General features: G+C 41.1%; 1 protein-coding gene across 1 annotated transcript in view; it reads right to left on the bottom strand.

Moving 5' to 3' along the window:
• The window catches only part of TRIM66 (tripartite motif containing 66), a 64,097-nt gene that overhangs the window by 38,777 nt on the left and 11,647 nt on the right, over nt 1-13,673 (bottom strand). Inside the window, exons 2-7 of the mRNA XM_054969990.1 lie at nt 13,353-13,500; nt 7,825-7,957; nt 5,936-6,052; nt 4,247-4,361; nt 3,465-3,611; nt 318-435 (exon numbers count right to left, since the gene is read on the bottom strand). Of these exons, the coding sequence (XP_054825965.1) occupies nt 318-435; nt 3,465-3,611; nt 4,247-4,361; nt 5,936-6,052; nt 7,825-7,957; nt 13,353-13,500 (778 nt within the window). The remainder of the gene's footprint in view (nt 1-317; nt 436-3,464; nt 3,612-4,246; nt 4,362-5,935; nt 6,053-7,824; nt 7,958-13,352; nt 13,501-13,673) is intronic.

Genomic DNA, 13,673 nt, shown 5'->3' with positions numbered 1-13,673 from the left:
TCAGTCCTCTCACATGGTTTCTGAATTTTTATGTTAGCAAAATAGCATAAGATAGAGCAACTAAGTAGTAGCAACTACATCACACACACAACATATAAATTAGCTCTAGTTTACAACCCATTTACAACATACACACAGTGTTCAGCTAACTTCCCAACAGCTTTCCAGGGGACATGGTGAATATGGTACAAAAAATTATCTCCGTGAAAAAAATTAAGAATATATGAGCACTATGATAGTCACAAATAATATTTCAGAGAGAGAAATGTGCATCTAAGCTGAAAAAAGAAAGTGCAAAGTTGTATACAACATTTTACCTAAATTGGAGAGCTGTTTTGTCCAGAAAGATGGGTCCCATGTGAATCTGACTTTCCAAGGAGGGCTGGCATCTGTATTACAGTTTGTTTCCAATAAACGTTGAATCTGAAACACAATCTGACAACAAAAGGGAAGAATGAGTAATGCAATGAGTATTACAATGAATATAGATGCAACGCAATGCAGTGAATATAGATGAATATACCACAACAATTGACACAACATTTAGAGCTTATTAGAGCTTTTAAAATTTTAATTAAATTTTTTAATTTTCAGTCAGTTATCATTGAACAATAGCTATCTGATTCACTTTCATTTCTGGATTTGCTTATATGTTGAAGGGGAGAACTGTATGCTAATAGGAACTAAAAGACAGGAAAGAGATACCAAGCATTCCTGAACCGGCTCTCCATCAACATGGAAAACATTATGATGCATTTAGATAACTGTCTGATTTTGAGTCCAGTGACACCTTAGAGGCCAACAATATTTTAAAGATATATACTTTCAAGAGTAAGAGCTCCCTTCTTCAGATACCCAAATCCTACTGTTCTACTGCAGACCCAACACAGTTTCCCACCTAAAACTATAATGAGTCCAGTAGCACCTTAAAGACGAACCAACTTTATTGTAGCATAAGCTTTTGAGAATCACAGTTCTCTTTGTCAGATGTATGCAGTTCTCTTTGTCAGATGCATGCTTTTGAAAATCACAGTTTCTTGAAAGCTTATGCTACAATAAAGTTGGTTAACCTTTAAGGTGCTAGTGGATTCTTTACTATTTTGCTACTACAGACTAACATGGCTAACTCCTCTGGATCTACCACCTAAAACTACTTGCAGGTTTGTGTCTGCTTTGCAAAGTTATGTGAACAATAGTTATCCAAAGATATATGGTGATCAGTAAATGGCCTGAATAAGAAAACAAGAGTATAAGCTGAAACACCCACAAAGCTGTTTGGATAGATAGAGATTGTTGATTTTCAATGATATCCTAAGCAGAGTTACTCCAGTCTAAGCCTATTGATTTCAGCGGGCTTAGACTGGAGTAACTGTTTAAAATTTCACTGTTAATTTAATAATGCTGGGATAAGATCCCTAACTGTGTGATCAAAGTTGTAGGTAGCTTAACCAATCTCCCAACCCTCTCCTCCCAATCCCAAATGATATTCATATATTATTCCATCTCCTCAGTAAAAAACACCTTGTACACAGCAAGAAACTTAATTATGATTGTGGGCCCCTGCTTTCACATTAGGCTGATCCAGGGCTGGATCTAGGGTTGCCGGCACCCAGGGCAACCCAAGTCCAGCCCCCCCCCCCCATGCACGCAGCACGCACGTGTTCCCGGCACTGTGTGATGACATCACTTCCATGACGTCATCACACAGGGCGGAGCGTGCCACCAGTGGAACGGCAGCAGCATGGGCAGCTGGGAGGCCACCCACGCCATTTGCCTGCCCTGCTGAGGGGGCGGCTGGCTTGCCACGTGCTCCCTGTCCTGTGGGGCAGGTGAATGGCACAAGCGGCTGCTGAGCTGCCTGCGCTGCCGCTGGCATGCTCCTGGCAGCTGGCAGCTGCGCCCAGCGCCCCCTGTTTGGCAATGCCGGGGGCAGACTACCCCCCTGCCCCCCCATTGACCCGGCCCTGGGCTGATCTGAAATATCATTAGTTCTACAAGATGTTTAAGTCTCCACTGCACAGGGCTGCTGTAGAGGATCACATGTAATTTTGCAGGGTCAGCTTATTGTTTCTGCATGTGCACCTTTTATCTGTCTGTCCTCTGCCTTACTGCTCTCATAGGACTACCAAGGTGGCTAACAAATTAAAGTTTCATCTTATGAAGCATTAAAATTAGTATGCAAATACATAATTAAAACTATTTAAAACCAGAGCTTAAAATTAATACAAAAATAAAAACAACAGTTAAAACATTGGAGAAAGAGGAGGGATTGCTGAGGGAATGCCAAGTGAAACTAAAAAAAGTCTTCACCCACTGGTGTAAGATGGCAACAAAAGGAGACAGGCAAATCTCCCTTGGGAGAGAGTTCCAGAGTCTTAGTGCCACTACTGAGAAGGCCCCTCTTAGTTTGCCACCTGCCTAGCCTCGGAAGGTAGGGGCACCTGAAGCAGGACCTCTGAAGATGTCCACAGTGGTCAGGTCGTTCATAAGTTAGGCAGTCCTTCAGGTATGTTGGTCCCAAACCATAAAGGTCAACACCAGCACCTTGAATTGTGCCCAGAAACTGGATGCTAGTGTAGATGAGCTATGATCAGAGTAATATGTTCCCTATGACCCACTCCATTCAGCATCCTGGCTGCAGCATTCTGCACCAGTTGAAGTGTCCAAACACTTTCAAAGACAGCCCCATGTAGATTGCATTGCCCAGGAAAGGCCACAGCTGACTAACAACATGAAGCTGATCAAAAACACCCCTAGCCACAGCTGCCACCTGCTTATCCAGCAGTTGCCCTGGGTCCAACAACACCCTCAAATTACAAACCTGCTCCTTCAAGAGTACGACTCCAACCAGAATGTGTGACACCTTAAATCCTGGGCCAGACTTTTTTCTCACGAGTAGCCCCTCCATCTTGTTGGGATCCAGTTTATTATTCTGAAACTGCCTCCAGGCACTGGTTCAGTGTTTCCACAGCCTCCCCACAATCAGCTGAGAGTGCAAGATAGAGCAGAGGGCCAAGCTACAAGTGACAAATGACTCTTGAATGGCAAGTGTATTTCTCCCTGTTCACTTGCCCTCCACTCAATCCACTTGCCAGGCAAGTGTCTTTCATCATGTGTAGTTTGGCCCTGAGTGTCATCCTAATATTGGTGACAACCCAGCCCAAACATCCAGATGACCTCACTCAGCAGTTTCATGTGGATGTTAAAAAGTATAGGGAACAAGATGGAACAACCATCACATTGAAATATCAGTAAGGAAGCCTAACCCCTTCTCTGTCCATTACTTTTTTCTCAGAGATACTTAATGTCTCTTTGATTTGGCTTTTGGAGAAATGAGGCTTAGAAGCCCTTTTAAAGATCTGGACAATGCAGAGGTAGTTAATGAATCTTCCCCACTTCCTTCTTGGCAAACTCATTTTTCTTCATCCCCTTCCTTTTTCAATGTCTCAGTACTTTATTCTTACCAATTCTTTACTGAAGAGGAATGGAACACTGTTTTTACTGCACACTGCCCAGCTGAGAAAGTTCTGCACATGTTCAAACTGCCTGTTTAATACCATGACGCCCTGAAGTTGTTGTTCTAGTTTCTGCTTCCTTTCGCTGGTGATTCTCTGTCAATAATCATAAACAGAATAGATTGATAAACGTAGCTGGGGTTTTGGTAACAAATTACACAATATATTCAGCACGAGTCATGAAAAGGTCCACTATAGGTAAATATTTAATTAAATATATTCCAACCATATCAAGCAGAAAGGGAAAGTGAAATTAATAGGGGGGGGATCCTTTTACAGCAAAATCATTTGCAATCAGTAGCAGCCTTGATAACTTCCACTGGGTTTCACAGAAACACTACTGAGAAGACATAAAATAAATTGTATATTTTGACTACAGGAAACTTTTACAGCCTGGCAACCAGGAACCCAGAGAAAAGGAGAAAATAAGATGTCATGCATCTTCTCCACTTCCTCTGGACCAGGAGCTGCCCTCTGTATGAATTTGGACTGGACATCTTACTTGGTTTCCATCACTAGCACCATGAAAGGTGCTCCTCAGCTGGTACAGGCACAGTAGGCACAAACCTCTTGCAAGAAGCCCTGTTTCTACTGTTATTGACAGAAATGCCTAGATATTCCCTCCCATGCACCACTGGACACTGAATTCACTGAAGAAATATAAAAAATGCTCTGGTTTTTCAACTGTGTTTTATCTGTACACAGCACAATATGTTTTAGCTACTGCTTACCTCTAGCTGTTCGAGGAGAACATTTGCTCTCTTGTTTATTTCACTGATCAGGACCATCTTGGCCATTTTTATCTGATTTTCCACTTTCCTCTGAAAGTGTTTCACTTCAAACAACCTGTAGAGATTAGCACATTCATTAAACATGTCTGAAAGGCATTCTTGTGTTTTAAGAGTTGAAAACCTTCCCATTCATTTGACTGATAGTATATCAGTTCCAACAGAGTACTAAAAAAGTGTGTGTACAGCTTGTATCGTCCAAAGTGTTGAGTATGAAGCTAACACTTGATTTTAAGGCCTGAAAGCCCTGCTAGGAACTTAAATAATATGCTTCACAAGCTTCACCTTAATCTTTCTGTAACCATTGCAATGAGAGGTTTGCTAAACTCAAGGAATCAACCTTCAGTACTGCCATATTTTTCCTTATTTGCTAAGTTTCTTGAGAAAGCTGCTATAAATTTTGACTAGTACGTTTCTAATAGATCATAGCAAAACTTCTTTAAATACTTGGTTGTGACATTGAAGTGCTGAACAACAGCATTTTGTCATTACAATTGTGGGTAATTTTTGTAACTATAAAAACAGTCTTTCCAATGCTCACAGAATCAGACGCATCGATTAGCAATTCTTTATTAGAAATTAAAAGCAGAGGTCCCATGAGAAATTAAGAGAGGGGAAACAATTTGGAAACCCTATCCTACCCTCCAAAATCTCCCTCTCAATCATTTTATGAGTGAACAGGAGTCTGAACAGCTCATTTCTTTCTCTCACACACCCCTTCCCCACTATACCAAACTGGAGAGCCAGTTTGGTGTAGTGGTTAAGAGCAGCAGGACTCTAATCTGGAGAGCCAGGTTTGATTCCCCACTCCTCCACTTGAAGCCAGCTGAATGACCTTGGGTCACAGCTCTCTCAGCGCTCTCTCAGTCCCACCCTCCTCACAGGGTGATTGTTGTGAGGATAATATGTATTTATTTATTTTATTGAATTTATAACCCGTTCTCCCCGCAAGTGAGCTCAGAGCAGGAAACAACAATCAAAATCACATTTAAAATCCTTTAAATATATTAATTACATTAAAATATTAACTATAAAAATCAGTGCAAGAGGCAGCAACTTTTAACATTAACCCATATGCCAAATCTGATCTAACACATCCCATGGTGTGGTATGCCTGTTTGGTGGGTCGGCAGACAATTGGGAGGAGAGAGCTACATTCTCCACTCAACAGGAGACTGGCAAAGAAAAGGAGCCCACCTAGCCCCCAACCTCAACCATATAACATGCTTTGTAAACCCCTCTGAGTGGGCATTAAGTTGTCCTGAAAGGCGGTATATAAATCAGCTAAGTTAATATCCCATACCTTCTAGAACATATTCTGTTCTCACCGATCTGGGATGTTTTCCTTTCCCCTGAACTGTAACCAGCTAGCAAAATGGTCACTTTCCTATATTCTGCTGCAACCATACTGCTATGGATTTAGACTGTCGTCAGAGAAGCTGCTGCAAAAATGACAGTCAAAGAGATGCTGCACTCAACAGACAACTGTCCATCTCCAATCCAGTCTGGAAAAATGAAGGTCACTCCTCCACTCAATGTTCCTATGAGTTAGCAGCTGTAATTGGGGAGCAATGCCTCCGTGTAAGAGATCCTTACCAGAATTTCTTATGCAAGAGGTATCATCAGAGTTACCTGTCTTCAATCTGTTTGGCTGAAACCTGTGCTGCACTTTTTCTCTCTTCCACTTTAGCAGTTACATTTTCCAGGATGACTCTCTGGTTTTGCAATGCTTCCTGGAGGTGCCTGAACCTAGAGGGTAAAGAAGCCTTGGGGTTGGATCATGTAACTCCCTGGATCCTATGACTCCCTTCTGCTACAACTGCTTTCAAGGGAGAAAGACTTCTTTCAGTGGAGAAAGGATTTCACTGATGAATAAAAGTCTTTTTTGGTTGAACGAAGACTTGGTAAATGGGAGTCATGGAATCCAACTGTGGATTCTTTCTCACTAACATTAGCAAATAAATTGTGAGTAGCACTGAGGTCAAATTCCAAACAAGCCAAGCAGAAGGATAGTTATATGGAGGGGTTTTCTATTGTGAAGGATTGTAGGACAATGACACATATGCCTTGTATGCAGTAGCGTCCTGGTCAAATCCCTTTATCTCTTCAAAAAAATTTTTTACCAGAGTTGGAGAAAATCCTGAGACCTTGGAAAGCTGCTACCAGTCTGATTAGACCGGTCTGGACTAAATGGATCAATGGTCAACTATCTGACTGTATAAAGTGGGTTCTGGTGGTTTTAATTAGGGACGATATGACAGGTCTCATTTTAAGAGCATTAAATTTTGATTATAATTAAAAACAGAGTTTCAGATCCAGTAGCTAACTGTAAGAACACTGGACTAGTTGTTTATCTCAAGTCAGTTATAATTTAAATTATCTTACATATAACTGACCAGGGCTTTTGGCTGTAAAAACATCATGATGTTCCCAACCAAAGAAACAAACTTGATTGTGACAAGAATAGATCTCAGCAGATTGCAGGGGGTGGGTATATCAGAGCGATTTAGTGCAACTATGATGCGAAAGCTGTTTAAAAAGTAATAGAATTTGACCCTGAAGTAAAAAAGTTTGATGTAGATAGTGACAGACCCCAGTGAAAAAGAAATTGACTGTGGGATACAGGTGAGGAAAAGAAGATAATAAAAAGCAAATGAGAAGCAAACACTCACAAAAATAATATCCTGTAGTCACAGCCAAGAATTACACATATGTGCTAGTAACTCCAGACTGTATTCTGCAAGCATACAGATATATTTCTGGCAGCAATGAACATTTCCTCACCTTTGATTTGGGGACTGTTGATCGAGTGGAGTGCAAGTGGAGAGCAAGTGAACAGCAAGGAATACATGTGAGAGCCAAGCTACAAGTGACGCCTGACACAGGTTGGACACTTATCAGCTTCCCTCAAGTTTTGATGGGAAATGTAGGCGTCCTGGTCTTGCAGCTGTAATGGAGAGCCAAGCTGTAAAACCAGGACACCTACATTTCCCATCAAAACTTGAGGGAAGCTTACAAGCGTCCAACCTGTGTAAGGCGTCACTTGTAGCTTGGCCTTTAGTCTCCCAGCTTCAGCTTCAGTCCCCCAGCTTCAGCTTGATTCAAGGGTGTAAATTCTCACAGCTCAACATTCCATCCGATGTGTAGTTTTACTTGCTCTGCCCTGCCTCACCTCTATTATGGGGTAAAGCTCATCATGACCTGAGTATTGGCCATTAGCTTTTTAAAAAAAAATCCAAGGTTTTCTTCATTAATTAGTGCCTTAGTTGGTTTTTAAGGTGCTATTGGACCCAAATCTTGGTCTTTCATTAATTGGAATATCTTAGAAGGCTGTAATTTGGGAAAGAAAGTACAAGTTGGGAGACTATAGTCAAGCAGATCTCTTGCTGTATATTCATATTTACTGCGTGTTCACCTGGATAGTTTAAGAATCATGTTGATTTAAAAAATACAACTATAAACTAACTTTGCCTTTCCTGGCTAGATAGAATTGAAGAAAATGAATTATGAATATTGAATACCTGTGTTCCTTGTGCTCTGTCAGAAGGCAGCAACGGCAAGTAAGGATGTCGCAAGTCTCACAAAACATTTTGAGTGACTCTTGACTGTGCATGGGACAAAATGGGGCAAAATCACTTGCTCCCCCTTCGGCACCTGAAAAGTACAGTTAACATGTAATGACTTTTTAGGATTATAAATGGTGTGATGTTTGTTGTTAATGTATCATATGTCATTTATGTACTGTATGATATCCAAAGCTATTCAATCTCAATGTTTTCAACAGATCACCTCTGATGAATGTTAGCAGTCTCCTAAATGTGATTGTCAGCATGTCTGAGAAGCATAGAAATATATATCTATATCTGAACATTCAAAGCATTCCTTCGGCATGGATGGCATTCATGTGAATGTTAACATTCATCCCACTTCAGACATACACTGTTATATATACACAACCTATCATGCTCCAGCATTTCTCTCCAGTGTGGTAGAAGTGAAAAACTGATTGAAGGAGGGGAAGGAGTGGGAAAGTAGCAGATGAAGTTCCTTGCATGGGGCACCGAGAACAGCACTGACTTTCATCCCCACCCCCCATCCCCAAGATGGGAAAGACAAGAGGGCTCTGAGTAATTCCGCATAAAGGCAGCATCTTCCTACAGCATCTTTTAAGCATTGCCTAGAATATATGTCTCAGTAATCTCTTGGCATTGATTATTAATTTGTTTTCATTGGTGGAGATTCTCAGCCCTCTTTAGTCATATGAAATGGCCAAAATCTAGGAAGTAACCAAGAAAGGCTCTGCCACTTCTCACAGTGAATTGCCTTCTACAGTTGTTCCTCCCACTGCAAGGGCTGCCTGAAAATAATTAGACCAAGAGATGAGCTAGGTTGAGAAGGGAGGGGTGGGGGAGTAGGTAATGAGAAACTGGGCAATCTTATACAAAATCTGCCTATATTCTTGCATCCCTTATTCTATGAATGTTATTTGCATTTTCTTGGCATTGAATGTTTCATCAGCAAAGAAAGAAAAACAATCCTGACCACAATTTCAATTTGCTTAATTCATCTACTAACAGATTTAGTTCTCCATGCCCTGTATGAAGTGAGCTGATATCTATCATATTATGCATATTTATCTGTCTTAGGGTACAAAGCTCACGTTTTAAGTCCTTCAATTTTTCCCAAATCACAAAACAGAGGGGATTGTTTTGCTTCCCCAAAACCATGCCTAATAAATATGTATTGTACATGGGCCTTTTTATAGTCCCTGTTAGTCTGTTCTAATTCAATCACTTACTGCTAGCTTCAAAGGAAGAAACCTGCAAGGTGCTAATAGGGGTTAAGTATAAAGAAACTTGCTGTTTGGATACATTTATATTCCTTTAGTAAGTTTTTGATCAAGTTTCTATATTGAGGTCTTGAATCACGTATTTTCTTCAAAATCACAACCACCTCTCTTCCCATCCAGATATACAATTGAATAACATTAGTGAACTAATGTGCTTATGTAACAGTTTTGCATATTTTAATTCTGGTGTGCATTGTTAATTATGGTGCCATGTTTTGTTCACAATGGATAATTGTCTGACATCTTTATTCTGCAGCAGCATGACATGAATTTCAAATAAACAGAATTCACAAACAATGGAAAAATTTGACTCTCCTAACGGTAAGTTGAGTACTAAAGACAGGGCTTGATTCTTCAAAACACTGCCATTCAATGTGAAATCAAAACTGGACTCTTTTTGATTTTGCTACTACAGACTAACACGGCTAACTCCTCTGGATCTATTCAATGTGAAGAAACTCTCACTAGGTAAGAACAATACAGAAGAAAGAAAATATTTCCTCCACCCCCTCGCCCAAAACCGAAGACATAAATCTATTGTTATATCCCTACTATTTTGTCTGATAGTTTAGTTCTTCAGGATGCCAATCACTAAGATTTCCTCTACATAGCATTTAATTTCTAGTAGGCAATTAGGGTTAGAGTGGAAATTGGCTGGGGATTGACTAATTTACTTTTAGTGCATTTTTATCAATACAGCCTCCAGATTTCAGTTTCTCCTCATGCATCATCCCTAATACATGCCTCTTGTTTAATTTGAATTAAATAGAATAATCCAGCTAACATCTACATCTGACAGCCTTTATCTTTACCCACAAAAATCTAGAGCTAGTGCATTACTGGGGAAAGAGGCCTAGGGCTGGAAATAATGATGTGTAGCCAATCATCCATGGACTTTGTGGAGCATGAATCTCTCTCTCACTACATGCTGCTGAGCTCCCAGCTACCAAAATTTTGTTCCTGGTGTGGGGGGAGGGAGGGAGCAGTGAACCCTCAGAAATCACAGAGGCAAAAGAGAGGCTGCAGAGAGGGGAAATTGTCAGAAATCCATATCCACCTCTTTAACTGCCATTAAGACTTTGGAACTGTGTGGCTGGGTACAAGCTAATTAGACCAAATTTTAATCTCATTTATTTAGGTATGCTCAGGTAAGCAATGATTTCTTTTCCTTACCCACTGTGCAAAGTTATGAACCTATGTACTTGAAGAATAATTTCCTTTCTCATATCACATCACAACACTTACAGAGAACATTTACAGGGAACACCAATATGTTCCCTAGAGGGTGCTCTGATCATCTGACAAAAACCTGCTGGATGGTCCCTGTCTGTTGAGGCCCAGGCTCAACAAGATTTGTTATCTTTTCGCCAGGCTTGCAGGACAGCGATGTTCCGCCAGGCATATGGTTGAGGCTGGGTTATGGATGAGCCTTGCAGCCAGCCACCTGGGGAGGGGAAATGTAACCACTCTCTTCCGTCTGTTGGACCATTGCTGTCCCTCACCTCTCACCCATTGAAACATTTTAGAAATGGGTAATATAGGCTGCTGAATTGTAAGTTTTTATGGTTTTAAATGGCAATTTTAATGTAGATTCAAACAATGTTACGATCTGCTCTGAGCCTGCTTGTGGGGAGAGCGGACTATAAGTTAAACAAACAAACAAACAAACAAACAAACAAACAAACAAACAAGAAAGAAAGAAAGAAAGAAAGAAAGAAAGAAAGAAAGAAAGAAAGAAAGAAAGAAAGAAAGAAAGAAAGAAAGAAAGAAAGAAAGAAAGAAAGGGAGGTATTTGGAGTTTTGAATGTTTGTATTTGGTTTTAATTTAAAATGTTTTAATTACTACTTATAAGCCACCAAGAGGAAAGGTGGGATATACACATTTGAAGAAAGGAAGGAAGGAAGGAAGGAAGGAAGGAAGGAAGGAAGGAAGGAAGGAAGGAAGGAAGGAAGGAAGGAAGGAAGAAAGAAAGAAAGAAAGAAAGAAAGAAAGAAAGAAAGAAAGAAAGAAAGAAAGAAAGAAAGAAAGAAAGAAAGAAAGAAAGAAAGAAAGAAAGAAAGAAAGAAAGAAAGAAAGAAAGAAAGAAAGAAGCATTCTAGAGTGTAAAAGAACATTGTTTCAACTATACTATCCACTAACTCTCCAATCCAATGAGCATGATCCAGCCTGCATTCGGACATTATGATAAGTGGTGGTTTGATCAAGTGCCAGATGAATGTAGATGATCCAAAGTGGGATTTCAAACTGTGATTTGTAGCTTGTTCATGAACTATAGTTTATACTAATTGTGGCTTTCTGTGATGCCTGAATCCACAAACCCATTTATTGAGCACCAGCATCCCTCGAGGCTGCCTAAGCATGCAGATGGAAGGATAGGGAAGTTCTCCATGCTGGGCAGCACCGAGGATACAAGAATCTCTGCACAAAACAGTACTTGGTACCTCCAGTTGAAAAGCTAACCAGAGTTTATTGTATAAATCACAGTTTACTATAATGTCTGAATGCACTCATTGTGTGTTCAGCTCAGCCACCAAAGGCCACATCATAGATAAGATTAGAGCCAGTCTGGTGTAGTGGTTAAGAGCAGCAGGACTCTAATCTGGAGAACCAGGTTTGATTCCCCACTCCTCTACTTGAAGCCAGCTGAGTAACGTTGGGTCAGTCACAGCTCTTCCAGAATGCTTTCAGCCCCACCCACTTCATGTGATTGTCATAAGTAGGGTTGCCAGGCCCCCTCAACCTCCCAGGGGAGCCTGGGGCCTGGCACTAACCTGTGGGGGTTACAAGCACAGTGATGTCACTTCTGGGAAGTGATGTCATCACGTAGCCTCTGGGAGAGTGCCCATGCTCTGCAGATTGGGGCCCAGATTGGGGACACTGTGGAGCACGGAAGCACTCCTGCCCTCCACAGCAGCCCCAAATGGACCTGTTTTGGCCCAGATCTGACTTGTTTTGGGCCCATTTTGGTGTGGATTTAGCGTGTTTTGAGCCGCTGCAGAGTGTGGGAGCGCTCCTGAGCTCCACAGTGGCCCAAAATGGGTCCGATACAGGCAAAAGGTGGCCTGTTTCATGCCACTGCAGAGCGCAGGAGCGCTCCCACCCTCCGTACCGGCTCAAAACGGGCCCATTCTGTGCCAAAACAGGCCAGAAATGAGCCCGATCTGGGCTGAAATGGGCACATTTTGGGCTGCTGTGGAGGGCAGGCCTGCCCTAGTCATAAGGACAATAGCAACATACTTTATAAACCACTCTAAGTGGTTGTTAAGTTGTCCTTAATGGTGGTACATAAATCAAATGTTGTTGTTGTTGTTAATATCAATATCAATATCAATATCAATATCAATATCGATATCGATATCGATATCGATATCGATATCGATATCGATATCGATATCGATATCGATATTGATATAGCATCAGTCTTGTCCAGTTGCCTTCAAGTACAGGCACTGGTGAAGTTTCTTTAACATTTTTAATAACATAAGGAGAGTCCTGCTTTATCAGAGCAATAGTCCATCTAGTACAGCATTCTGTTTCACAAAGTGGCCTGTTTTATTTATTAAAACACTTATACCCTGCATTTCCTCTTGACTAAAGGCAGCTTGAGTTACCCTGGACGGTTAACAACAGGGCATAGAGGCCAAGGCCTTCCCCTGATGCTGCTTCCAAAATCTGGTATTCAGAAGTTTGCTGGCTCTGAACATGGAGGTATATTTTTACTCTCATTGGTTTCAGTTTCCCATCAATCCCTTGTATATCTACTGGATAGAAGGTCAACAAATGGTATATGATAACCAACCATGTCTGTTTTCGTCCTTGGACTTTCTCTTTGTTCCATCCTGTCCCTAACTTTAGCCCCTTTTTCTGATCCTGTAAGCCATCCTGAATCCAGCTCATGTCTGTCTGTCTGTCTTGTCTGCCTGCTCCTTACCCCCTCCTGCTCAAATGTATCTTCCAATTATATTATTCAATTATGCTGCTTATTTCCTGGGGGGACCCTGACAGAGATTTTATTATACAGTTCCTGCAATTATGTAAGAAGATTCAAGTCCAGTAGAACCTAAAAGACCAACAAGATATTCAAGGTACAGGCTTTTGAGAGTCAAATTTCCTTCATCAGATCCCAGATGGCAGCACAGACTGCTGAGCATAAGGAACAGAAACTCTTTAAAAAATTAAGAGAGTACACAGATTTCTACCGGAACAGCCTTTCAACGATATAGGCAGGAAATGTTCTCCTGTTTCCTTGCCATGCCCATGTTCTTCAGTACACAAGCTGCACAGCCACTTGTTGCAGTTAGTACACAGACTGTGTGCAGGCCTCTTCTCTTTACATCCAGAGCAACTCTGCAAAAAAGAAAAAACAAATACTTGCACAGACACAAAATACATTTGTGATGTCTATGATGTAGAACTGTCTGGACCAAACGTAAACCCTGAAGGTGTTATTTGTAAAGATGACTTTTCACTTAGAGTGCCACATGTTGTTATACTTTACAGTGCCCTAAACATGGCCTTCT

This window comes from Eublepharis macularius, chromosome 2, assembly GCF_028583425.1.
Source record: "Eublepharis macularius isolate TG4126 chromosome 2, MPM_Emac_v1.0, whole genome shotgun sequence".
In the NCBI taxonomy this organism is placed as follows: Eukaryota; Metazoa; Chordata; class Lepidosauria; order Squamata; family Eublepharidae; genus Eublepharis; species Eublepharis macularius.
Note: the sequence above shows the minus strand (reverse complement) of the source record. Positions and strands in the feature narration are given on the sequence as shown.